Below are 24,549 nucleotides of genomic sequence, written 5' to 3'. Positions count from 1 at the left end.
ATTACTATTCTTACTACTAGATAACTTAACCTACTTCGATTTACGTAGCTCCGTATTTAATATAATAGAGAGCTAGCCGACGCGATACGTATAGGACTTACTCTATAGTTTACTAGCTTAGTACTATACGACCTTCTCTATAGTAAGGTTATTTTCCCGTATCTTACGTATTACTTCTTTATAGCGCTGTCTTTTATCGCGACGAGCGCGGGGCTAGCGAGTTACGTAGCGGGTCGACTCGTTATTACTACTACTAACGCTACTACCGTCTATACTACTATCTACTTCTAGTTATAGGCGATCCGCTAGGTCCTTCTCTTCGGTAGACCTGTTACCCGGATACTTATAAGATAGAATACTAGAAAGATCGGAGGAGGTAGATAGACTAGAAGGAGAGCGACTAGATATATATCTATCTATAGCGGAGGATAGAGATAGTCTTATAGAAGTAGGCTAGAAAGCTGTAAAGGGTATAGTCGTAATAGAAATACGCGATAATATAGTCGCATCTACCTAGCGTATATCGCGACGTAGGCGCTATAACGACGACGGTATATTTATACCCGATTTCGTACTCGGGAAACTTTAGGAAAAAGATAGTAATATAGAGAGAGGTATTCCCGCTATAGAGAGAAGTTTTTACTATAGGAAATAGTCGTTCTAGTAATAAAACTAGGGTTATACGATTCTCCTATATAAATATTTAATATAGAAAGTCGAAATCCCGATAGAAACGGCCTAGATAAGAATAGCGATTCCTATATTCCTCGCTCTAATTAGTAGAAAAATTTGCTTAGCTCCGTATAGTTTTTATCTAAGCCCGCTACGGAGTAGTCTATATACAGGACGCGGACCGCTATATTCCGCAAAGGCAAATTATCTAATAATAAAACGCAGGTAAGAATATAAAGGTAGGAATCGCTAACATTCTCGTCTGGTCTCGAGATAGGGCATTTTGCATCTCTCACCACACTGAACAACCCGAGCGGCAATCTCGCGCCTCAAGACTTGTAGAATATTCACTACATACCTCATTCGCCGTGCTACACTCTTTCTGGGTACACCCTGATGCGTACGCGAGACTCAATCCTACAATCGCTGAAGAAATGCATCTGTACATTCAGATTTAGAAGAGCGAGCAGAATAATGGACATATGGACAATCAATTACAGCCCATGGAAGCTAAAGTACGCAATAATGTAGAGGACAACGCAAATATGGGTGCTGTGGCTCTTGTGCGCCATCTGAACAGATTGCCTCCTGGGCAAATCCTGCGCCGTCAGATCAGTGCTCGTGCTTCCTGCGTTTAGAAGAGCGAGCAGAATAATGGACAGATGGACGATAACAGCCCATGGAAGCTAAAGTACACAATGATGTAGAGGACAACGCAAATATGTGTGCCGTGGCTCTTCAGCAGATTGCCTACTGGGCAAATCCTGCGCCGTCAGACAAGTGCTCGTGCTCCCTGCGGCATATCGCAACAATCCCCGGAGAACCACAATAGCTCTCTAAAGGAAGATAAGCCTGCCCCTTGGGAGCCACACTGTCAGTAGTCAGCTGGCAGCCTTCGACACGAACTCTGCCGGAACTACCGGCACCACCACTCCTTTCGCGAAGTAGAAATCACCTTGGTCGGTTTTCCGCACGACACTAGGCACCACCCCATATAGCACCTTCTTATTTCCTGGATATTCATGCAGTGACTCGTGGCGGAGCATATCAAAGGCGTCTCCATGCTTAGCGAATCCTATCCGGAAGGGACCCAAGTTTGAGGATCCGAGCACCTGCTTAACAACTATAGCCGTCTGAAAGGCACGCCCGAGGAAGAACTTCCAGTCTCTGCTGCCGATAGGTTGTGCAGGTTGGCCAGCCTTGAGTTTGTAGTGATGCGGAAGCAGGGCCGCGGCGGTCTCCTGGACGCGTTGTTTTGCATATGGCGCCACCACGTCCTTTTGGAACTCTGAGCTGCAGATTTGCTTGCCGACAAGATAATTGAGCCATCTGTCGTAGTCATAGCCCATGTTGCCAAGCACGGCTTGGACATACTTCAGATCCGAGCCCAAGGAAGTTTTTAGACGGTTCCCGAGGTCCCACGGCAATGCTGCGAGGAGGCCCCATTCATGAACAGCAGCGCCCAAAAGAGCTGTGAGTATGTCGGTCTGTCTGAGACGGTGGCCTTCGGCCTGGATCTGAGTGATCTTCTCGAGCCACTCCTTCCCGAACACTCGCCCATATAACTCTGACAAGCGCTCGCCGGCATTAGGCACGAACCTTGAATCGGCGTCCTCGTCGATGCCGTTCTCGCGGCAGAATGTAAGGACTGCTTGTTCGATATCTGATCCGATAGTTGTCATGCGAGTGGTGACCCATTTTCCCTCGCCTTGCGGACGGATTTCCGTAGAATGCGCCGGGTCCTTATTGGGCAAGAGATCTGGTGTTTTCCGTCTCGAGAATCCTCCTGGCCGAGACCATTGGCGTCGCTCCTCAGATCGGCCCTCATTTTGCCGCGCCGCCATCACAGATTGACCGTCGAGGTCGTCAGCAGCTCCAGGCTCGACTAGGGCGGACTCAACATAGCCATCGATTTTTCGCTTCTTCGGCGGAGCGCTTTCAGCGGTGACAGAGCGTGGTAAAAAGCGCCGACGGTTTAACCACGCTCTGTCACCGCTGGACCAATTTGCAAGCTTGGGCTCTTTGGACGGTCCGCTTCCTGCGTCTCGGAGTCTTCCGTGGCAGGTTCTGTTGCTGCTTCCTTCTCCTTTCCGGGTTCGCCTTCGCTCTCACCGCCAAAGTCCAAGCCATGCTCCTTCAGAAATTGGTCCTTGAGCACTATACGCGGACCTTGAGAAAACAAATCATTGATTCCGTGTCGTTCGTACTTTACGATTCTTCCATATACCCGCCTGTCTTGCTTGCTGGAATGGCTGACCACAAGTCATTAAGGATCTGGGGCAAAAAAAAGGGTTGGTAAAGAGGAGTTCATCGCGTTGCGCCGTCAACACACGCCTTCTGGCCGGCATTTGGAAGTTCACCGCGAACACAACTCTGAGATGCAGTTCAAGAGGTGGTCCGCAGGTTGCATACAGTTAGTGTAGTCTTGAGAGTCGAGCGCAGAGCGCGCAAAGTTGGTACTCGAAGACAAGACATGACCTCCCTCAGTAATTGAGATTTAGCCACTTCGTCGATGCCGCGAATGCCCTGTACCACCAGAAAGGCTGTAGATAGACAGAGAACGGATGATATAGGTCTCGAAACGGTTTCTGCAATGTCTGTAGCATGGGCGACCCGTGTGGGTCTCTGCTGGTAAGGAGCCCTTGAAGTATACTACCCCATGGCTCAACCAATTCATCTACTTGTGCTTGTCACAAGCTGAGAGAATCCCGCATCGCGGATCAGTCATCTTCGAAAGCTACTTATATCCCGATTCGCAACCAATCCATGAGATGCTCCATTCTGCAGCTTGCCGAACAAACGCTGCATGCGGGCCGTTGAGAAAACATTGCCAAGGCTCCAGAAGACATTTGAGGCCGTGCCCGCGACCATCACATCTTTGGCCTCAAGTTGATGTTTCACTTCGAGTGAATTGACCACTTCGCTGCAGTGCTCTCGCAATTCCACAGTCGTACTATCGCGCACTACACCAAACATCAGTCAGAACCACAAACAGCCAAGTCAACCTCATAGCCAGTCAATATGGTCTACGTGCCATGGGAAGAAGAATACGGCATTTGCAAATTCCATGCGATGCACAAGACCAAATGCAATCATCCAGAAACTTGCAGATGGGTCCATCCGACCGAAGATGAAATCCGCAAGATTTGGGACCATCACTCATTAATTGAGGCTCGCGACAGAAGCGAACACATCGTGCCTTCGAGAGAAGTCGATGCGCCGAGATATCATGATCATGGCAGCAGTCGAGCGCCGCCGCCGCCGCCGCCTCGAGGCCATCCATTCGCCGGTGATGGGCACGATGAGCACTTGCACGACGATGGTCGCCAACACCAGAGGTATCACCATTTGCCTCCTCGACCACCGCCGCCACCGCCTAGATATGCTGAGAAAGAGGACTTTCCACAACCACACCAGCGGCCTTGGGCCAGGGACCTGGGAAATAATGTGAGCATTCATCATTTTTGATCGAGGACTAGCTGACTCTTATCGATAGCAATCGAATCTGCATCCTAACCGGTACCATCTCATAGATGAGCCAGGGCGCTACAATCCAGCAACCTTCTCCGATAGAAGATCACCTCCGTCACATCTCCCTCACGCCGACAGATTGAACTTGATATCTGATGCGTTGGGATCGTACGCGTCGCCAGCACCACAGTCCGACACGCGTTATCTCAGTCGCGATGAGAATCCCAAACCGTCCTCATTCCGTCCAGAGCCACATTTAGATTTTAGAGAATCTACGCCGCCAAGCCAAGCGTCCTATGTCGCACCTCCAGGAATGGACAACAGAACAGGTCAGCCTGTGGGACGGCACTTTGATCCGTCGGCTTCAGAAAACCCCTTTATCAACGGAGCCATGATCTATCGCTTCGTGTGGGGCGATCCTCTTTGCGTGCGCTGCGGTACTACAGGACACTTGCCAAGACAGTGCAAGAGTGATCCTCTACCGATCGCGGCACAAGATTACCTCTACCGCATTATGCGCAAGGAGCAGAACCGTAGCAAGGCTGAGCGAGGGCTCGACGTCAAGAACTCGACGGATAGCCTGAGACCGACGCCAGAGCACATGAGCTCACGGCCATCAACGCGCAATGGCTCACTGCCGCCAGTAGAGTTCTGGCCAGATCCAGCGCATGGTCGATCGATGCCTAACGAGCCTCCACCGCCTCCGATGCGTGCGATTGACCAAGAAGACAGGCGTGCTGGAGCCTCGTACTGGGACCGTTACAAAACGCAGAAGAACGGCCAGGCTGGATCACTGCTCCAGGACGAACGGTATCGCATGGCTATGCATCATGAGCAGGCGACGAGTAGCAATGAAGCCGCCAACGAAACCTTGCCAGGCACATTGACGCTGGACGGCACGGATGATCCTAGGGATGCACCGGAAAAGCCAAGTAACGATGCAAAGGCGGAAATGAAAGCAACGAAGGAGAAGAAGAAGGGAAGTAGTGCTACAGCTGTGAAAGTGGAGGCTCCGACCCGGCTTGGCACGATCGCGTCAGCCGAAAGGCCTCGACGCGGCCTGTTGAAGTCAAGATCACCCCCAACGCAGAAAGCTCATCGGACGACGACAGCAAAAGGCCCGGTGCCTCAGAAGACTACAACAGCCTTCGCGATGGGCGCGACGAAGCGGATGTCGAACGGCGAAGCGAAAATTATCGGCCCTCATCCATCGACCATCCGCGTTTCGGCAGCATACATCACTCAGTCGGCCATCGAGAAGAAGCTTGCTCCCTCAGGCCCAGATGCGCAAGAGAGAAGTCTGCAAGAAGCTCGCGAGGACACTGCTCGGCTGCAGGGAGTGGCGTGGCTGGATAATGTCCGCCGTGCGCTTCAGCTGCCCATCAAGACCTACACTACTGCCTGCGTCTACTACCACAAATTTCGATTGGTAAACCAGGAAGAGAAGTACTTGTTGAATTGGACCGAGCCGGCAGCTGCGAGCTTGTTGACGAGTTGCAAGAATGAGGATACGCTGAAGAAGAGCCGGGACATTTTGGCGGCAGCATGGAATATGAAATTGGCAGTGCACGAGCAGATTGGCTCTGACGATCCTCTTCTGGAGCAGCAACAGCGCAGTGTCATTGGCGTTGAGCGCATGGTGCTGGAAGCAGGTGGCTTTGACTTCCGAAGTCGAGATCCACACCACGTGCTGATCAAGATTGGCAAGAGCTTGCGCAAGAGCGAGGATTTGAGATGCGTGGCCAAGCTGGCTTGGACAATCCTGACAGACTTGCACCGGACGTTTGCGCCGCTCAAGCAAACGAGCTCAACTCTTGCGCTGGCAAGCTTGGAGCTTGCTGCGCACTTCAAAGCCGCAACATCGCCAAACAATGTCTGCAGCGTGAGGGATGATCTGCAGACACTGCATCTGAAGAGATGGCATACGACTCGAGAAGAAGTGATGGAGACATTGCTGGATGCCTTGGACTTGTATACTCATCACACACAATCAACCATTCTGGGTCCCAAGATCAAGCTGGACGACATGCTTCGAATCCGCCTTGAGCTCAACAAGGAGTGCTCTGACTCCAGCCTGCCACGATACACTGTGGTTCAGTCTCCACCATCGCCAGACAACACCAATGGCAATGGCAGTACTCTTCGTGTTGCTAATGGCCATCCCACTCCGATATCCCCTCCCCAGCCAGGCACACACGCGCCACCACAGCAGGTCAACAACTATATCGAGAGTCAAACGGCACCCCAAACGAATGGCACGTTGCGTTTCATGCTCGACCCACAACGTGCCACAGATGAGCGAGTCGAAGTCAAGCGTCACTTCACGGAAGAATGGGAAGAGTACGAAGAGGAAATCGAAGTCCCGATCCCACGAAGCCACGATCGTGACCGCGATCGCGACCTTTCCAGAGACCGAAGCAGACACCGAGATTATCCTCCTGGTCGTGAGCCACGTGATAGAGACCGGCATGGAAGAGACTATGATGACAGGCGGAGTGCTAGAGATTCCCCTAGAGGATCTGCTCCAGACCGAGAGCGAGGACCCCCTAGAGACCGCGATGACAGGGCTAGTGACCGAGATCGTGAGTCTGAGCGCGAGAGGCCGAGAGCGAGGGATCGCGATCGGGATAGTCGGTATGATGAGCGTCGGTCGGCAAGAGATGATTATCGAGAGCGGGACAGATATGACCGGAGAGATCATGGAAGAGATGATGATAGGAGACGCTCATACTATGAGGATGATCGTAGGCGGGATAGGCGGTGATGAGGACGTGGTATTGCGCGTGAGTAGCGACAGGACTTGACAACGCAAGAACTGGTGAGCCACTTCTCACTCTGAATTCATGTTCTTGAATTCATGTTCCTATGCAGATTATCTCGAATCCACCGCTGCTCCTTGCAGCTCCTGCTCGCGCTCAGGCCGCACGGGCGTTCTCAAGTTCTAGAAGGAAACACCTGCCACTGCTCACTCTGTCCACTTCATTCCAAAAGACCCACTCACGACCACACAAGCAAAGCCGGTGCCGTCTGCCTGGGGGAGAATAGGACTCACTTACCGCTCATACCTCATCCTCTTGAGCCATATTCTCATCCTCGTCCTTCTCCGCATCCGCGCCCTTCTCTCTCTTCGTAGCAGGCTCATCATCACTCTCCAACTCCGGAATCAAAAAATCTGGATCCTGAATTCCCTCCGGTGGTACTGTCCCAATGCTGACCATAAGCTTCTTGTACTGTCTCTTCAGCACGAGACCCATGTACCGCTGTCCACCTTTCTCCTCCACAAGATTGGCGATGAGCTCCCACTTCGTCGCATCAAATGTATCCTCAACTTGACGCTTAGCTTGAAGAAGACGTTCATTGTCACCTTCTTCGATCACGGTGAGATTGGATCTGCGAAGCAATTGTCAGTCAGGGCGGTACCTAGAATAACAAGGTAACACGTACTTAATCCGCGCATAGCGATTAGGCAACGTAGAAGGCGCAGTCCCCTCTCCCGTGAGCTCCGTCCACTTCGGCCTAATATCCTTCCAATCGCCACCATCATCGCGGAGCTCGAGGAGCATTTTGTCCGCCTCGTCGCATTCATCATACGAGCGAGGAATGGGCCGAGTCTGCGCGATCTTCTTACCAGTCGACTTCCGCTTCTGCTTTGGACGTGCGAGGGCTGCTGCTGCAGCTTTTGATGGCCCTGGTGTGCCGGCGGAATGTTTCTTTACCTTTTTGACTTTTGGACCTTCGTCGGATGATTCGCCAGGCACGACGATTCTGCGCTTGCCGCCGCCGCCTTTGGTCTTCTTGACGGTCTTGGTTGCTGGAGGAGTGTCCCAGTGATCTGCTGAGACGTTGGCGGGGGTTTTGGTGAAGTATTTCTTGTCGGCGCCGGAGATGATGTTCATGTCACCGTCGAAGCCCTCCATGATTGCTGACGTTTTGGAGTGTTTGAGGGAGAGGTTGGTGTGTTGAGGTTGATGATTTGGTGATGTTGATGTCAAGGCGTGGTCGTAGAAGAGGAAAGCTTTTAAGGGTCATGTATGTGTAAAGTGAGGTTGATATCTGGTCCGTGCTGGGAAGAGTAATCAGCATGTGAGAGAGCCACTTCACCTGAAATTAGCTTTGGGTGTGCGAAGATGGATAACTAGCATGCACTGGAAGCTTTTCCACGAGGTGTTTGTCGTCCTGACTTCCATTAGTACAGGCAAGTGTCTACTCGAATGACCTTCCAAGTTTGCGAAAGATAGGTCGACAAGATGGCCGTCGTAAAGTTTATGCGCTCATTTTGATCAAGTATCAAAGCCTCCCTATTATCAAGAATTTACTCAGTTGCCTCCTTGATAGCGTCCGCAATAAATGGTACAAATGTCAGGCTAGACTGAATCTCCGATGTTCCCCACACTGTATTTTATTCTAACCTCGACAGCCACAACCTCGAAGCATCTCACATCTTCTCCATCAACATGTCAAATCCGCCTCCGAAGAAGCGTAGGACTCACTACTATTCTCAAGATGTGGATTTCGAAGCCCTGGCAAAAGTAGATCCAGATTTCGCAGCTCTATCAGCTACCGGAAAGCGCGAGGGGTGGATCGATTTCCACGACCCAGAGGTCGTCCAGTATAGTTTCCATGCTTCTCTAAACAAAATGAAATGCTGACTACATCATCCAGAACACTTACAAAAACCTTACTGAAGCATGACTTCGGCCTTACCTTGAGTCTACCCGATGACAGACTTTGTCCACCAGTGCCTGTTCGATGGAATTACGTCCGCTGGATCCAGGACCTACTCGACACAACCTATGACTCTTACACCGATTACTACGATGAAGAACGAGAAGTGGTAGGCCTCGACATCGGCGTCGGAGCCTCTTGCATTTACGCACTTCTCGCCTGCTCGAGTCGTCCGGAATGGCGCATGGCAGGGACAGACATCGACGCACACTCCCTCGAACATGCGAAACGAAACGTCAAGTCTAATGACCTGGCCGAGAGGATCCGCCTCAAGCAGACGAAATCTACAGCTCCATTGATACCACTCGATGAAATGGGAGTCGAAGAACTCGATTTCATCATGACGAACCCACCATTCTACTCTTCGGAACAAGATTTTCTGAACTCCTACAAAGATCCTGGAAAACCTACTGGTGAAGCTCCATCTGCAGTTTGCGTAGGCTCGAAGAATGAAATGATATGTTCCGATGGCGACGTCGGCTTCGTGACAAGAATTCTAGGCGAAAGTCTCAAATTGCGGGCACGTGTACAGTGGTATACAGCATTTTTGTCCAAAATGTCTTCTTTGCAGCAAATTGTTGCTAAGCTGAAGGAGAATGGGATTGAGAATTTTGCTGTTACGAGTTTACATCCGGGACATAGGACGAAGAGATATGCTGTGGCGTGGAGTTTTCGGGATCTGAGACCCAGGAATGATGTGGCTCGGCATGGGGATTTGGTCTTGCAGGTCTTGCCTATGGCGACTGCCAATACGATCAAGGTGGAAGGGAAGAAGACGAGGGCGCTGGGAGAGGCTGTGAATGAGGCTATCGAAGCATATGAAGGTGTCAAGTGGGTGTGGAGGCCGTTGCTTGATGCTGGAGTCATGCAGTGCAAGGAGGATGTGTGGAGTGGGAAGGCCAGGAGAAAACGCAAGCAGAAAGAAAAGCTCGCAAGTCTGGGCAAAGACACTGAAGTTGAGCCCAGTCCTAATGGAGATGTGGAAGGAGATGAGAACGAAGTCGGACTGGCGGTCAAGGTCTCGTGCAAAGATCAAGAAGTCGAGGTCCGCTGGCTGAGAGGTCACGACCAAATTCTATTCAACAGCTTCTGTGCTGTACTCAGGCGGGCACTGACTGGACTTCGCTAGAGCTCACCACGCATGATTTCTTCCTGCTTTTACCTGGGTTCATAGCCTGCAATGTACCCAATCTCTGATCTCAAGCTCATGTCATCCTTTCTACCACTTCGCCTCCTTGCTCGCGAGGAACTTGTTCAGAATCGCAACATTCTTCTCCAGCCCAACTAACCAATCGCCCAACTCCTTGTTCACTCTCGGCTGATCGTCACCCAGCTTAGCATAGAAGTCTTTCCGATATGGAGTAGCAGACATAGCGGCCGAGAAAATCGGTTTCACGAGAAAAGAGTGGTGCTGCTTGAGTGTCTTTCCATATGCATCGCGAAAGGAAGCTGAAAGCTCTTCAGACGGCGTATCAACATTCTTCCTCAGAGCTTGGGCGGTGAAGTCGAGACCTCTATGTAAGCACACAAAATATCAGCACAGGTCACCATCTCAACATCAATACGGTCCATACCTATTCAACCAAAGCAAACCTTCAGTAGCAGTATGCTTCTTAGTCTTCAACTCATTCCTCACAAGATCCTGCAAGTTCTCGCCCTCCAGGGGTGCGGCAAGTTGCCTGTCTCGCACTTTCTTGATGTTGCCCGTCATATCGCTCTTCACAGGTCCGAAAGCGACTCCTCCTATCACATCGAACAAGGCGGCGACAGCTTCTGCGGCTTCGAGGAACTCTGTCGTGTTGATGGCCTCGTCTTTGCTCGTGTCGACTGTGACATTGTTGAAGGACTTCTTGCCGTCGAAGTAGGTGCCGCCTGGAGGAAAAGACATTTTTTTTTCAATTGGGTGTAGCGAAGAGTTCTTGGAATTTCTGGAATAGGATGAGAGGATCGCGTGACAAGGCTGAGGATGTGGGATTGAGAATCGTTGTGGTTGATATGTTGACGGTGAGAGGACTTGGGAAGCTTCACCCCTGGACAACAAGTGGCTTGTTCCTGAGAAATGACGCGAGTTCCCGGACTTGATACGCCTACCTATTCGAGCTCAAGACTGTCAGCTGGATATTTACATGGATTCTCACAGCAAGATAGATTCCCTTTCTAGACATTCGAGATCTCCCGAAAGACGCTTGAGCAGAAGCCATTCATAGTAATAACACGGTGAACGCCGTCTTCATGGACGCACATGCGGGGGCCTCTCCATCCCACCGGCTGAATGATCAGCCTATACTGTCGCCGACAACGGCAGTAGCAAGTTGTAGACATTGTACACGATATATCCATATATACGTCGACATTCATAGCATCAATCAATCAATACCCGTCATCCAGAACCAATCATGGCCGCCACCAAGACCTACAACATCGCCAGCATCCCTGGAGACGGCATTGGAACAGAAATCACAGAAGCAGCCGAACAAGTCCTACACAAACTCGCCAAAACCGTGGGAACATTCTCCTTCAACTTCACCACTTTCGACTGGTCTTCCAAAGCCTATCTGGAAAGAGGATGGTATATGCCCGAAGATGGAATGCAGCAACTCGCCAAGCACGACGCGATATACTTTGGTGCGGTAGGATGGCCAAGTGTCCCTGATCATGTCAGTCTTTGGGGGTTGATCCTTCCCATCAGGAAATACAATAATCAATATGTGAATGTCAGGCCGGCGAGAATTTTGCCAGGGACGACGGCTCCCTTGGCACAGTTGCAGAAGAAGCCTAGTGATCTGGACTGGGTCATTATTAGAGAGAACAGTGAGGGAGAATATGCTGGGCAGGGTGGCACTACGCATGAGAATAGTCCGCATACGATTGCTACTGAGGTTGCCATATTTACTAGAGTTGGGATCGAAAGGATCATGCGATTTGCTTTTGAGACTGCGAAGTCAAGACCAAGGAAGAAGTTGACGATGGTCACCAAGAGTAATGCTCAAAGGCACGGAATGGTGCTTTGGGACAAGATCTTCATGGAGGTTGCCAAGGAGTATGAGGGTGTCGTTGAATGGGATAAGATGTTGGTTGATGCGATGACTGTGAGGATGGTGAACAAGCCTGAGAGCATGGACACAATTGTTGCCACCAATCGTGAGTATCAGACCTCCTCTGTTTTAATGATCTTGACTGACATCGATATCAGTGCATGCGGACATCCTCTCAGATCTTGCAGCAGCACTTGCAGGCTCGATCGGCATCGCTCCATCATCTAACCTTGATCCAACTCGACAATATCCTTCCATGTTCGAGCCAATTCATGGTTCGGCGCCTGACATCGCAGGGCAGGGTATCGCAAATCCTGTAGGCGCATTCTGGTCCGCTGCTGAAATGGTGCGATGGGTTGGCGCGGGATCCCTCGATGATGTGGCAGACAAGATGATGACTGCTATCGAGAATGTGACCAGTAATCCTGAGACCCGGACGAAAGACATGGGCGGCTCTGCCAATACGAAGCAGGTCACAGAAGCAGTGATCAAGCAGATCGACGTGGTGTTCGGGAAGCAGTAGGGTTGGCCAGATCCGCACTGCCATCATAGAAAACAACTCGTAAAAATCCATCCCAAGCATTCAATGTGGCTCCCACCAGGTACCGGTATCACTCTTCCTCCACGCTCCCAAATCTTCACCAGGTATCACTTTAGTGCGAATCTTGTAGCCCTCCCAAGGCTTGCTTCCAAACTGACCAAAAGGCTTGAAGATACCAATAGCCTTGCCCAAAACCGAAGACTTGCTGATCGGTCCATAAGCATTACTGTCATGCGTACTCCTCCAATTATCACCTTCAACCCAAACGTGCCCTTCCGGAATCTCCTTTTTGCCATGCCCAGCCTCATGCATAATATCCCAGCTCTTACAGTAAGGATTCCGTCTACCATTAGCCACCTCTTCAGGCCTTCTCTTCGGGTCGAGCACGACAGTATCCCCTCCCAAAGCGACGACTCTTTTAATACTGAGATTTTCGGGATTCTGTAGCGAGTGGAACAGGACTATGTCGCCTCTTTGAAGGTTCTTGGTCGCATTCCATTTTTTCCAGATCACGTAGTCGCGCGAACCGTCTTTTGAGTAGTCTGGTGATAAGGTTGGGTGCATCGAGTCGCCATTGACGGACGCGACTTCCACGACTGAATCGTTGATGAAGATTGTGGTGCACACGGCCATTTGGAAGGGTAGCACGGTGTATTTGAAGAATCTACCTATGGTTCCGATGCCATAGCTGGACATTGGACTGTGTGTTGCACCGAGCTGTAGTCGATGATCAGGAATGCAGTGCGCAAGGTCAAGTTAGCAAGTTAGAAGGACCGTGATCGTGCTCGCCCGCGGAGTTATCATTACTCGAATATTGAAGAGAAATTCAAGGGCCGTAACAATCAATAATGGCGGACAGCAGTGCTTCGATGGGATGCATGGGATGTACTTTTGCTCTCTGCTATCTATTTGCTTGGGTCACCTGTGACGTTGTGTCCTTCGTCAAATGCTTTCTGCCGTTGTCTGTTGTTCCAATTAAGCGTCCGTGAAATGCTATCTACCCAATCCTCCCGCGAAGTATCCAAGGGAAGCACAGAAGGGAACGGAAAGCGACTTGCTGATATTGTGACATAGTCACCAGGCTTCAGCTCAGATCTAGAGCAAAGTCAGCACAAATATCAGCATTGATACTCAGGGCGAATTTCACTTACCTTTCCTTTCCATCGAAGCTAGCCCAACAGCTTGCCCTTGCATCGTAAGGCACGCCAATGCGCAAGACAATCGTGTCCGGAAGGATGATAGGTCGGAACGAGAGCGTGTGAGGTGCGATCGCTGTAACGAGAATTACTGGATTGTCGGGGTGGCAGAGACTGCCTCCAGCAGCTAGGTTGTATGCTGTTGATCCTGTCGGAGTGGCGACACAGATGCCATCTGCTTGGACCGTCGTGAAATGCTCCTCATCACCAAAGACTTCGATACTGCTCATAGTCGGATTGGGACCTCGATCAATCACTATATCGTTAAGAATGTTATGAGTGCCATCCGGAGCGTGAGTGGAAGGATCATCGCTGCCGTCGCCGATCAATTCGTCAACGAGGTCGCGCGAGTACTGTTCATCCTCCTGAGCTTTCCGCTTACTTTTCATGATTGTTGCTTCGAACCGCAAGCGCAATGAAACAGTAACGCCCTTATCAAAGGCCCTCGTCAGGATGTGTGGATAGTTGTCAAAGTCAAACTTGGTGAGAAAACCCAATGAGCCAAGTGCGAAAGACATCACAGGCGGCACAATCCTCTGAAATAGCCACGAAGCGTACAGAACCGTACCATCGCCGCCAAGTGCGAGACAGATCTCGAATGTCTGCGGCTTCTTTGCGCATAGTTCATTGGTCCAGTACTTCAGGCGGTCCTTGTATGAAGGGTCCTGGGCTAACAATCCGTCCACGTCGAATGCCTTGTTATCCTTCATGGTATGCTCTACCCAGACCACGTAGCTCTTGCCGTCCGAGTTCTGCTGCTTCAACAGCCACTCGGTCACATCTCGCGTCAGCTTGACGAGCTTCTGATCGTGAGCTTTGGTAAGGAGAAAGACGTTTCGGACTTTGACCAGCAATTTGATTCTTCCCAGCTTCTTGCTCAGCTCTCGTATGTTGAAAGCCATGTCGGATAATTGCTTTTTGGTCAAAAGCCTCGACTGGACATGATGCTCTTCACTTTGTGGTTCGATCTCCTTGGCGGCAGGTCGATGCATACCTTCGTCAGGCTTGATGGGACTTCCAGGTCGGATTTTTGCCGCCAATAGTCCATGTACTATACAGTCTGTCCTTTTGCGACCAGACTCTGGCCTTCCACTTGATGGTACCAGAGACGCCCGCCGCCTCTGCGCATCTTGCTTATCAAATATTACTTCTAACTGTTCTGACAATCCCTCAGAGTCGCTCGTATGCAACTCGCCGCCATCCTCGTCCTTGGGAGTACATCAGCTCCCTGCGACTGATTCAGATCTTCACTGGCCGTACCTCGTGCTGAACGCTGGAACTACGGCCGAACGCTTCCTCGGACTGATCCGCTTTGGCATTGTTGCTGGCGTCCATTTTGTCTTCTGTGGGCAGCTCGTGCTCTGAATGCGAATGAGATCCAGTCATCCACTTCTTCGCGCTCTTCAATAGTCCAGTGACACCTGTACGACCGGTGGAAGATATGCCAGACAGGTAATCGGCTCGTATTCATGACGATGTTTCTGAGGTCGCAGGGAAGCTCGGCACGTTGGTGCCCGTTATCGATAGCAGGGTTCAGCATCTAACAGATTGTGACTGAGAAATTAGTAAGTGAAGAAATGCTGTTCTCCCTTCTGCATCTATCAACACCCACAGGAGCGACGGTCATCAGGAGCATATTGAAGGATGGCGAAGTACGCAATCACTCCTTGGCGCCATCAAAAGGACCTGCTGGAGGTGCGTCGACAGCTATACGGAGAGTCCGATCGCAGACATGCTGTTGATCGGGTAATGGCTTGGAAGCTGCGAGGCAATCTGCCCCATGCAGTCGAGTCGACAGCGCTCTTGGTGGATGCAATTCTGCATCATGGTATAGAAGGTAAGAAATAATCTGACATCGGCTGAGGATCAAGACTGCTAAATTTTGAATACGTAACAGGGACCTCGATTTTCAGTGTCAGAGCAGTTTACAGCGCGGCATTCTCACGATTTGTGACGGGCTTCTGTGACATCGGACGCCATAAAGAACGATTGTTAGAGCCTAGCAGTATGCTTGACATCGCAAAACAAATTGGTATGCCGCCAGCATTTGTTGCTCTGAGACACGAAGCAACACATGAGGAACACCCGGCCATTCAGCGACTAGTCAAGGCTACACAAGAAGCATTGGATTGGCTCTGGAATGTGTATTGGAGTCGTCTTGAAGAACCTGAGTCTGATGCTGCACTTGCTTCGTCACTGCCTAAATTAAGAAGTCGGGCCAAAGAGTTCTTCAAGAGCTGGCGAAGTTCACGGCGGGATGCTGTACGCACTAGAAATCAGCGCCAGCAAGCGGAAGATGTACAATCTGCATCCAAAGCATGCATTCATCTAATCAAGGACAATGGTGATAGTTCTATCGCCCCAAGGACTCGGGCTGTGGCGGATGTGCTTATTGAAGATGGACTTTTGCTACCCTCCAAACGAGAGTTGGGATCATCATTGAATGGAGCATTCTTGATTTGGGAAGCCTTGCTCCGAGATATCGTCAAACAGCAAAAGTCATTCCTTAACGCGCTGGTGGAATGTTCATTGTCAAGCATCGACCAGGGCACCTCAAGGCCACAGGACGATGCGCGAGTTGAAGGCATATGTTTGTGGCTGCTACACATGCTAGACTTTGCTCAGACGGAGGCGCAGCAGACCGCAGTGCGCAGAGAAATCATGCAATGGTGCTGTACCCATCCCGGAAGCTGGTCCTATTTCATGGGGAAACGGTTGCTTGAATCAAGCGATGCCGACCTCGTTGACGATTGGAAGGACGTGCTGGAAGCGAGCCAACTCCAGCAAAGCCAAGGACACTCTGTGGATGATGTTGAGATGGCGGACGTTCAGGGCCATGTGGCGATATCACTGTCTCCTGATCAGCAAGCAGGCTGGACATGGACAGTCGCGGCCACTGCTGCACCAATCGGTGTTGTCCGCTGATGTGGGTCTTTCACATGATAACTCCCTTCCCGAGTCCAAACAAATTCCGCCACGAATGTGGGTCATACTGAGTCGCGATGTTCGAGCGCCAGCTATCCATGTGAAAGTTTCTCCGTCCTCAGCTGCGTTCCAGGTCGGAATGGCTTTCGCTCTTGCTGTGAGCTAGCACGTGAAATATGCCCATTCGGCGCGATCAGTGGCCCTTCATATTTAATTTGTCATTCAACCTCCACCGGCCTTGATGGCATCCTCTCTCTCCAAAACACTCTCCTTGAAGCGTAAGAGGAAGATCGTTTTGCCGGGCCACATCTCGTCGCCCTCCCCTGCCCAGTGTGCTGTCACGCCCTCCGTACTGAAACCAGCCGCATCACACATGCCTTCTATGATGCCCGCAACAAATGCTGCACAATTCAATTGGCTCATCTCTTTTGGTATACTGATGAATGTGTTGACCAGTGGCTCGTTATCCACAATCATGTACTCATTTTTCTTGGTATTGCTCTGCTCCAGCGCATCGGCACTTCTGTTGAACAAGGCACGCCAAAGAGAGCCATGAATGAACTGCAGGAGATCCAGCATACGCGTGGGCCTCGCAGCTGCGCGTGCTGGTTGTCTGTACAGCAAGAGATCGAGCATTTTGACACCTATAGGATAAGCAGCGCGATTGAGACGAGATTCGATCTCGCTGACTGAACCCGACTTCCCATGGTGGTAGGTGATCAAGCTATTGACCAGGTATGCAAATGATGCGAGCGAGATTTCTGTTGTCTTGGTGCGATTGAGGTTGCGGTCGTATATGGTTTTGCGAGAGGATGGATATCTCAGTGACGAGACGAACGGCTTCGCTTGTGGAATCGGGGTGTAGTTCGACTCCTTGTGAGCAGCTGAGGAGGGAGCGCTCATGGCCGGCATCGCTTGAGGGGGTCGCAAAGGTGGTGTATTAATTTGCTGCTCACCGCTGTGCCCTTTCACATGTCAACAGTTCGAGATGTGACCTGACGCTAGTGATGCGTCAGTTGTGTCTCGCCGGCCCGAAAGCACGGCCTTGGTTGACACTGCGATGAATGGCCCGACGAGTCTACCGCCGAGCTTGATGCAAAGCAAAGACTGCTGGAGACCACGCCCTCCCTTCTCAAGCCATGTCAATAGTCAATATTCCCAGCCCCATACTGCTGGTGTCTAGAGTCCAGATTGGTCTGGCTATGCCTATGGCTGGCTGGGCCTTGGCTCGAAGGGACGTACACAGCCAAGCATGATAACCATCAATGCACTCAAGCGATGTCTATTTCCGGTGCGCCGTACAGTACGGCATGCACGAGAATCCGGGTTTGTGCTACGTCTTCCACATATTCGACGATGTCTTTCATACAGTATGCATCGGACGCGCTCTCGTCGTGCTTCCAGCCAAGCGGCTTCTGAGCCTGGCCGTGTCCTCGTGACAGATGGCAGGGAATGCAGCTCTCGGAGGTCATTTCCGCCCGGGAAGGACTCATTGCACGCGACGAACGCATCGTCGCATCACATGAAAGGCTGACAAGCAGGCCCATCCCTGCGTGCCATTGATCCATGCCGCTTTGCAGAAGGCGGCGACGGCAACAATGCGCCTGTTTTGGCCTTGCTGCGTCATCATCATGACACCCTCGGTGGATCTCGATGATGGCGCATCCCCGTCGCATCGCTGTCCGCCATGCGAAGGTGCTGGTCTGCTGACGAATGACCCAGGCAGGCAGGAATAGCCCACCCAGCTCAGCAGCTCCTCATCAAAAGAACAGCAGCGGGCAATGACCGACAGCGCTGGCTGTGTGCACGCGCGCAAGTCACTGCGCTGCGCTGCGCTGCGCTGCGCTGCGGCTGCCGTCCCGCCGTGTCTGACGGTCCACTTGCTCGTTCCGCTTCTGCTGTTGCAACGGGAGTGGAGCTGCGATCTTTGATTCGCTGTCTGTGCACTCTCACATGAAAGCGGGCCTGAGGGGAGACGGGCGATTCCCGAACATCGAAGCTAAACGGCGGAAGTAACGCTCCTCTGCAGCCATCCTCGTGCACGTGCACCTCTCGTCTTTGTTCCTTTCCACTGACTAACTACATACAACAACATCCCGACACTCGCTGCTTCCCCGCTTTGCTTTCTGGTTCTGCTTTATACTCTACCGCACCGCTATCGCTACCGCTACCCGTCCTGCCAGATTGCGCCCGGAGTGCCCTGCTAGTCGACCACATTTGCATTGGCCGCGTGCACGCCAGAAGTACCGAGCTTCACATGCGACTTGACGACGCGCTTACACCGATCCAGAGGAACGATTTTGTCACCCTTCTTACCTCACGACGCCCACCTCTACGCACACTCTTTAAATTGAGCATACGCTGCCTTTCATGAGCGATTAGGAGCATCTCCAGCACCTAGTCTGGTGTGAGAAAACATGGGTCGAATAGCGGAGCGTGAAGAACGCGAACAAAGAGCAAGGTATATCGTCAACAGAGCTATACCAGAGAAACTCAGGGCCAGTCCGAGAGCCAAACATGGTGTCAGTAAAGCTGACCTAATCGTCGACCCTCAGCCTGTGATCAATACTCCGACCAGCGCTGTCGCATCCGTCTGCCGACCAGATCTGAAGATCCGTGTGGTGTGCGATGATTCTCTTTCTGTTGCATCCTATCTCTCTGATAGACCTTACGCGCCCAACAGGACAGTGGAATCGCGAAGGGCCAGCGAAACTCAGCCGAATGTCGCGGTGCACAGCATGGCTTCAACTACCATTCGCGGAGGTGGTTTCCTCGAGGGAGCAAACTCACAGGAAGAATTCCTATGCCACCGGACAACGTTGTACGCTTCACTGTACGAAGAGTTCTATGCTCTTCCGAATGCCGGAGGGATCTTCTCGCCAGATATTCTCGTGTTCCGCGACAAACACTGCATTGAGCTTCCAAAACGCCATCGCTTTTTCATCGACGTATTGTCTGCTGGTCTTACAAAGCACCCGGATAATCGAGGCCGCTTTGATGATCGCGAGGCATCCTGCAGTTGTGGTGTCAGCTACTGTGACAATCATCGCGACATAATACAGCAGAAGATGAGATCTGTCCTGCGTATGGCCCAGTTGAAAGGCACCCAGAAATTGGTTCTTGGGGCATGGGGAGTAAACAAAGCAATGAATCATCCAGTGCAAGAAATTGCCAAGTTGTGGAGGAAGGTGATTGCAGGCGCGCCTCGTCAACGGAGGCCGAACGCAGAACAATGGGAGGGCATTGACGAAATCATCTTTGCTTCAGTTGAGCCGAAACATACCGCGGCCTTCGAGAAGGCATTTGAAGGTGTCCTAACTTACGAGCCGCTCGTGCCGGAGAATGAAGAGCAGTACCTTGGGCAGCAGAGAGAGGACGAAGAACAGATCGACCTGTTGGCTCAAATCCAGAATTTGGAGCTCCGGATAGAGCAAGCACGCAATGTGTTCTCAAGATCCAAGATGAAGGATGAGCTTCGATCGCTAAACCACCAGCTGAACCTAGGTCGTGCTGCAAAGGTCTTTCAAGAAGACGAGGAGGCCGCGGAGAATGAGGATGTTGAAGACGATTACGTGGTGTCCGGCTATCCTGCATCTGATGATGACGGTAATGCCTACTATCCTTTCGATGGGACGACCTCCGACTCTGCCAATGATTCCGATGGCGCGAGGTCAGAAGTGTACGAATTCAGGTTTGGCCAGGGCAACTCCGATTCCACGTTATCCCAAGACGAGGATGAAGACCTTCTTGGAGGACATTCGTGGGTAGGGTGCCAGCCTTCACCACAATTCGACCCTGCTACAGGCTGGTTCCAAGGTTCCATAGACCAACTGAGTGCGCACGTTCGTGGAGGCACCCGCATCAAGAGCGACTCGATCAGTCCGAGGAGCCCGCTCGTAAGGCTAGATTCCAACACAGCGAACGAACAGAATCCGGTCAATGGCTTTCTGGCCAGATTCCAGAGGAACGATGTAGACGACCAGAGTTGAAAATTCTTTGATTCCCTTGTATCGATTTATGAGCATGCGAGTCTGATATACGGCGGAAATATATTGCATTGGAGAAAGAGTGCGGTTTCAGCATCTAGCGACAGAAGCATTTGGAGCGGGTGGGCATTGTAGCCAGGCGTTTGGTGGGCTGGAATAAATCTCTCTTCTTGGCATATGAGAGAAGGTTGAGTGGATATGTATCTACGAGAATGTCCGAATCAAAGAAGATTCCTGAAAAGTGACAGCCACCTGTCTGCGACAAGTCTTGATTCGATCTGAGAAACTGTATTCATCCTGGATCGCCAGCGAAGCGACGAGGCGCCAAACAAGCCTGCCGGGCCTGCCCATGCTCACACATGTTCAAGAACAGGTTCTGATCTCCCAGAAACAAGGTCTTTCAAGCAACGCATACCTCGTCAGCAATTCTGGACCATCAAAACGATATAGTACCACAAACTGATGATGAACAAACAATTCAGGCAGCCAAAATTTCCGGACATCGGTACGACACTCCCGCGTTGCACTGGCAGAATGGGTCTAAAATCCTTCGCGCTCCCTAAGAAACCACTTTTGGGGCCACGAAACCCCTGATTTGCATCGCGTGGCAATCTTCTGGCAAACGAATCTGTCTCTGCATTGCGGAAACGAGGCTGGAATCCTCCAGGGGTGTCGCGGTGCGCGTTCTCGTGGCAGTGATTGGATCCATTCCATCATTATGATGGCTGATCTGATCTCTCCTTTCAAGTATATATATATAGCTAGGGGCGCTTTGTAGAAGGTATTTGAAACAATCACTTTCGCTGGCTCGGATCTGGATACATAGGACGACGAGAAATTTTTTTAGTACACAGCAGTAATCAATCAATCATGAAGTACACTATCGGAGCACTAGTCATTGCCGTCTTCACGAACGCTCAATCTCATGGCCAAAAAGCGTATCTCGCGTCAGTATGCCAGCCATACAACTCGACTAACATGCCAGACCTCAATGCTCCCTGCAATGCAGTGAGTTCTTCCATCCGAACTTATTTTTTTGCCTGAAACAGAGCAGCTGACTCGTTGAACTAGATCGCGGCGATTCAAGGGGAGTGTATCTACGGACCAGAGTACCTTTCCGTTCCGAACTCGAACGGCGACCGTGATTTCGGAGATATTTCAACCCAGAGCAACGAAACTCAGCGTGTCTGCTTGTGCGAAAGCCAGTTCTGGGATTTGGCGACTGGATGCTTTTCCTGCTATAAGAAACATGGAGGCGAGATGGATGGAGCTGGCACGATAAGCGATGGCACGGTTTCGAGCATCAGCTCGAAATACTGTGCTGCAACCATGACACCGACGGCTGGTCTTGCGGACTATCTCTTCGCTCTTGCCAGCTCGCTCGAGCCGTCCTCAACTCAGACGGGGTCGGCGCAGACCTCTGTGTCATATCTCGATTCTATCGGTAATAAGACGGAGGTCAGCTACTACTACACCCCATCGGTCACTGGATCTGCTGCTTGGTTGGTAGGGCAACCCACGGGTTCTGGCAGCTCTGCGGTGTACAGCACCACGAATGTCCATGATGGCCAAATTCGCGCAACTGCTTCAGCGAACAATGCCGCAGCATCTGGTGGTAGTGGAACGAGGACTGGTTCGGGTGCTCAGTCTACAGATTCTGGCAGTGGCGCAGGAAAACACGAGGCTTTGACTGCTGCTGGCTTGCTTGGACTTGTCGGCTTGGTGGCCGTCTTGTAGAGCTCTCGCAAATGCTTGGAATGGGAATGAGTCGATGCCCGGTTGAGCGAAGGAGTTCTGGCGCAAGAATTCCGAAATTAAAGGATTGCTTGCGGCACTGAAGCGAGTGGTTGGCGAAAAAATTATTTCCAATGGTCGCGACTGTAATATGAGCGTCACTCACGCAGGTAGCACACGGCCTAGGAAAGATGAGTCTTTTGACGAACTCTGAAATCTTAATCCAGTTGTGAAGGTGACGAGGAACTGTGTCTTCCAAGACGATATTTTCACACGTTCGGGTTGTCCATCATAAGCTCTCGTACTGCTTTTGCAGCCATGCGTTTCCGTTGCTCTTCAGGCAAATCAGCGCTCTGCTCTTTCACAGCCAGAAGCTTGCCCAGCATCCTGTTCAGATCTTCCACTCCGCCTGCTTGCTCATGTGGTGTTATGAGCTGTTCAGCGTCGTCACCTTCGTTTTCAACGAGGGCAGCCTTCATGCCAAAGAGCTCAGCAGTCATCTCTGCTTCCTCATGGCCGAACCCATCCTCGCCATCCTCTATGCCCAGGCAAAGCTCATCCACTTCCAATTCATCCTCGCCATGATCAGCCCATTCGTTGGCCTCCAGCGCCTCTTTCAACCTCTCAAAGCCCAATTTCTCTCCGAATTCGTTCTTGCCCTCGGCGCTGTAGTCGATGTACTCGAAGCCGAATTCGGTGCAGGTGTCATCTTGAGCATCTTGGTTCTCCATGTTCTCCCTCTCTTCCTTCGCATGCCGCTTCGCAACCGCCAGCAATACTACACCCGAGCCGTAGTTATGTCCCTCAACGACTTCTTGTATACTCTTCATAGCCTCCTCAACCTCCTTGCCAATTTTTCCATCTTTTTGACGTGGAAAGCAGTAGATCCATGCGCCAACCGCATCTACGACCTCTTTCGCCTCTGGCTTCAGAAAGTCCAGCTTCCAAGCGGCAAAGTCCGGGACCTCGTCAATCCAAATAGGCACTTTGGCCTTGTAATATGCGGTCTCAGCATTCCATTCGTGAGTCAAGCCAGCCGTGCAGCCATCGATATCTGGTTGAGGCGCTGTACCTGTCAAGTCTGCACCATGTTAGACTATTACAGTCATTCACAATCATTCCGACTTTCGCACCTTTCACCACGTCGAGTGCACCCGCTTCCCGTTTGCCGAGAAATAGAATGCGTTTGGAGTGCTTGATGTCCATCTTGAAGATGGCTGCCAGTGTATTTGCTACATGTTGGGTGGAGTGTGAAGAAGACAGAAGGAAAGTTGAAGTGCGGGTCGATCCTGAGACCCTTTCACGTGGGGTCTGCGAGTTTCGTTGATACATATAGCACTGTGACAAACTGCTCCATTTTCGCCCTGCTTCGAATAAGTCCCACCGAGTTCTTCGCAGTTGACTGCTGCTTATGGCGCCTGCTCCCTTTCCTTACCTACTCAATTTCGTGGTCCCCAGCGCCGCGCTTGCTCATTGAGCCTTTCACGTTTTCACAAGATGTCCGCTCTCCTCGATCAACTCTTTGCGATTGCACTTGCCGCAGTGTGATAGCTGCTATGATCAGATCCTCCCTCCTGAGTCGAATTCCAACACACTACCGTCCACCGCGTCCCTGACCACGAGCACGGTTCACCGTAGCTCTGCCTCGAGCAAGACCGACACCACGTCCTCGAGTACCGCGCGATTTGAACATAGGCGCATTCCTATATGACCGTCAGTTCTTCTCCTGCCCTATGTCGTGTCATTGCGAACGCCATACCTAAGCATATCCGGTACGATGAATAGGCGCACGTGCGATCCGCGAATGTATACACGGTCCAAGTGAGTGACACGGCCGTCGCGTTGGGTCACGTTGATGTTCTCGAGTTGGCAGTTCATGTTGTCCTCAGCTATTTGCTTCCATCAGCATATATTCTGCCTCTTGCGACACACTGTCGTACCTTCAATAAGCCTTCCTCGATATGTCTGTCCGGAGTCGATCTCAACCGTGACTTGGTGGCCCTGTAGTATGAAGCGTCAGCTGTGTCTCTTCTGTAAGCGCATGTACGCCTTATAGATATACAGAAGCACTTACAGTGGCCTCGTTAAGAAGCTTGATCGGGATGCCGATGGTCGAAGTCATGTTGGTAGATGTCGCTGGCCTCAACGCGCAGCAGGAAAGGCCAGATTCAAATCACTCGAGGTTTGTATAGTGTCGGCGATCCTGAATGCGCGATTCCAGAAAGCCAGAGTCGTTGTATAAGTGAGTGTGATGTGGTGTTCTC

The 24,549-nt window shown here is 51.3% G+C and overlaps 14 protein-coding genes across 14 annotated transcripts; 6 read left to right on the top strand and 8 right to left on the bottom strand.

Annotated features, from left to right (window-relative positions):
- Positions 1–964: 964 nt before the first annotated feature.
- Positions 965–3,386, bottom strand: MYCFIDRAFT_171564 (uncharacterized protein; the record flags this gene model as incomplete). The annotated part of the gene is made up of 13 exons (XM_007925017.1): positions 965–1,098; positions 1,119–1,182; positions 1,212–1,358; positions 1,388–1,425; positions 1,451–1,465; positions 1,500–1,557; positions 1,602–2,758; positions 2,785–2,841; positions 2,885–3,009; positions 3,033–3,154; positions 3,178–3,260; positions 3,286–3,335; positions 3,367–3,386. 13 exons carry the CDS (start codon positions 3,384–3,386, stop codon positions 965–967), a joined length of 2,070 nt encoding a protein of 689 aa, XP_007923208.1.
- Positions 3,387–5,341: 1,955 nt separating this feature from the next.
- MYCFIDRAFT_110460 (uncharacterized protein) lies at positions 5,342–6,502 on the top strand (the record flags this gene model as incomplete). Its single annotated transcript, XM_007925016.1, has 1 exon — positions 5,342–6,502. A coding segment is annotated over one exon (1,161 nt), but the record flags the coding sequence as incomplete, so codon positions are not given.
- Positions 6,503–7,361: 859 nt separating this feature from the next.
- On the bottom strand, positions 7,362–7,826 carry MYCFIDRAFT_122067 (uncharacterized protein; the record flags this gene model as incomplete). The annotated part of the gene is made up of 2 exons (XM_007925015.1): positions 7,362–7,533; positions 7,588–7,826. Coding segments are annotated over 2 exons (411 nt in total), but the record flags the coding sequence as incomplete, so codon positions are not given.
- Positions 7,827–8,597: 771 nt separating this feature from the next.
- Positions 8,598–9,997, top strand: MYCFIDRAFT_41101 (uncharacterized protein; the record flags this gene model as incomplete). The annotated part of the gene is made up of 2 exons (XM_007924270.1): positions 8,598–8,752; positions 8,806–9,997. 2 exons carry the CDS (start codon positions 8,598–8,600, stop codon positions 9,995–9,997), a joined length of 1,347 nt encoding a protein of 448 aa, XP_007922461.1.
- On the bottom strand, positions 9,958–10,866 carry MYCFIDRAFT_52870 (putative Het-C2 heterokaryon incompatibility protein). The gene is made up of 2 exons (XM_007924378.1): positions 10,443–10,866; positions 9,958–10,382 (listed from the first exon to the last, which is right to left on the bottom strand). Exons 1-2 carry the CDS (start codon positions 10,754–10,756, stop codon positions 10,088–10,090), a joined length of 609 nt encoding a protein of 202 aa, XP_007922569.1. The 5' UTR covers positions 10,757–10,866; the 3' UTR covers positions 9,958–10,087.
- A 140-nt stretch (positions 10,867–11,006) lies between these two features.
- On the top strand, positions 11,007–13,171 carry MYCFIDRAFT_210295 (uncharacterized protein). The gene is made up of 2 exons (XM_007925013.1): positions 11,007–12,009; positions 12,062–13,171. The coding sequence occupies exons 1-2, from the start codon at positions 11,265–11,267 to the stop codon at positions 12,424–12,426; spliced, it is 1,110 nt and encodes a 369-aa protein (XP_007923204.1). The 5' UTR covers positions 11,007–11,264; the 3' UTR covers positions 12,427–13,171.
- MYCFIDRAFT_161314 (uncharacterized protein) lies at positions 12,568–13,171 on the bottom strand (the record flags this gene model as incomplete). The annotated part of the gene is made up of 2 exons (XM_007925014.1): positions 12,802–13,171; positions 12,568–12,729 (listed from the first exon to the last, which is right to left on the bottom strand). Coding segments are annotated over exons 1-2 (501 nt in total), but the record flags the coding sequence as incomplete, so codon positions are not given.
- Positions 13,172–13,349: 178 nt separating this feature from the next.
- MYCFIDRAFT_40684 (uncharacterized protein) lies at positions 13,350–14,632 on the bottom strand (the record flags this gene model as incomplete). Its single annotated transcript, XM_007924248.1, has 2 exons — positions 13,350–13,539; positions 13,596–14,632. 2 exons carry the CDS (start codon positions 14,630–14,632, stop codon positions 13,350–13,352), a joined length of 1,227 nt encoding a protein of 408 aa, XP_007922439.1.
- A 652-nt stretch (positions 14,633–15,284) lies between these two features.
- On the top strand, positions 15,285–16,280 carry MYCFIDRAFT_119077 (uncharacterized protein; the record flags this gene model as incomplete). The annotated part of the gene is made up of 2 exons (XM_007925012.1): positions 15,285–15,477; positions 15,538–16,280. Coding segments are annotated over 2 exons (936 nt in total), but the record flags the coding sequence as incomplete, so codon positions are not given.
- On the bottom strand, positions 15,808–17,468 carry MYCFIDRAFT_210294 (uncharacterized protein; the record flags this gene model as incomplete). Its single annotated transcript, XM_007925011.1, has 1 exon — positions 15,808–17,468. One exon carries the CDS (start codon positions 17,466–17,468, stop codon positions 16,788–16,790), a length of 681 nt encoding a protein of 226 aa, XP_007923202.1. The 3' UTR covers positions 15,808–16,787.
- A 1,229-nt stretch (positions 17,469–18,697) lies between these two features.
- On the top strand, positions 18,698–20,795 carry MYCFIDRAFT_181747 (uncharacterized protein). Its single transcript, XM_007925010.1, has one exon. The coding sequence runs from the start codon at positions 18,983–18,985 to the stop codon at positions 20,552–20,554; it is 1,572 nt and encodes a 523-aa protein (XP_007923201.1). The 5' UTR covers positions 18,698–18,982; the 3' UTR covers positions 20,555–20,795.
- A 626-nt stretch (positions 20,796–21,421) lies between these two features.
- Positions 21,422–23,049, top strand: MYCFIDRAFT_213948 (uncharacterized protein; the record flags this gene model as incomplete). Its single annotated transcript, XM_007925009.1, has 2 exons — positions 21,422–21,559; positions 21,623–23,049. 2 exons carry the CDS (start codon positions 21,422–21,424, stop codon positions 22,286–22,288), a joined length of 804 nt encoding a protein of 267 aa, XP_007923200.1. The 3' UTR covers positions 22,289–23,049.
- On the bottom strand, positions 21,835–23,491 carry MYCFIDRAFT_202221 (uncharacterized protein; the record flags this gene model as incomplete). The annotated part of the gene is made up of 2 exons (XM_007925008.1): positions 21,835–23,366; positions 23,419–23,491. The coding sequence occupies 2 exons, from the start codon at positions 23,489–23,491 to the stop codon at positions 22,555–22,557; spliced, it is 885 nt and encodes a 294-aa protein (XP_007923199.1). The 3' UTR covers positions 21,835–22,554.
- Positions 23,492–23,569: 78 nt separating this feature from the next.
- On the bottom strand, positions 23,570–24,519 carry MYCFIDRAFT_52885 (uncharacterized protein). Its single transcript, XM_007924379.1, has 4 exons — positions 24,360–24,519; positions 24,226–24,286; positions 24,045–24,174; positions 23,570–23,988 (listed from the first exon to the last, which is right to left on the bottom strand). The coding sequence occupies exons 1-4, from the start codon at positions 24,405–24,407 to the stop codon at positions 23,880–23,882; spliced, it is 348 nt and encodes a 115-aa protein (XP_007922570.1). The 5' UTR covers positions 24,408–24,519; the 3' UTR covers positions 23,570–23,879.
- Between the last annotated feature and the right edge of the window lie 30 nt (positions 24,520–24,549).

The sequence above is a fragment of the Pseudocercospora fijiensis genome, assembly GCF_000340215.1.
Source record: "Pseudocercospora fijiensis CIRAD86 unplaced genomic scaffold MYCFIscaffold_2, whole genome shotgun sequence".
Taxonomy (NCBI): domain Eukaryota; kingdom Fungi; phylum Ascomycota; class Dothideomycetes; order Mycosphaerellales; family Mycosphaerellaceae; genus Pseudocercospora; species Pseudocercospora fijiensis.
This window is presented reverse-complemented; position numbering and strand designations above follow the sequence as displayed.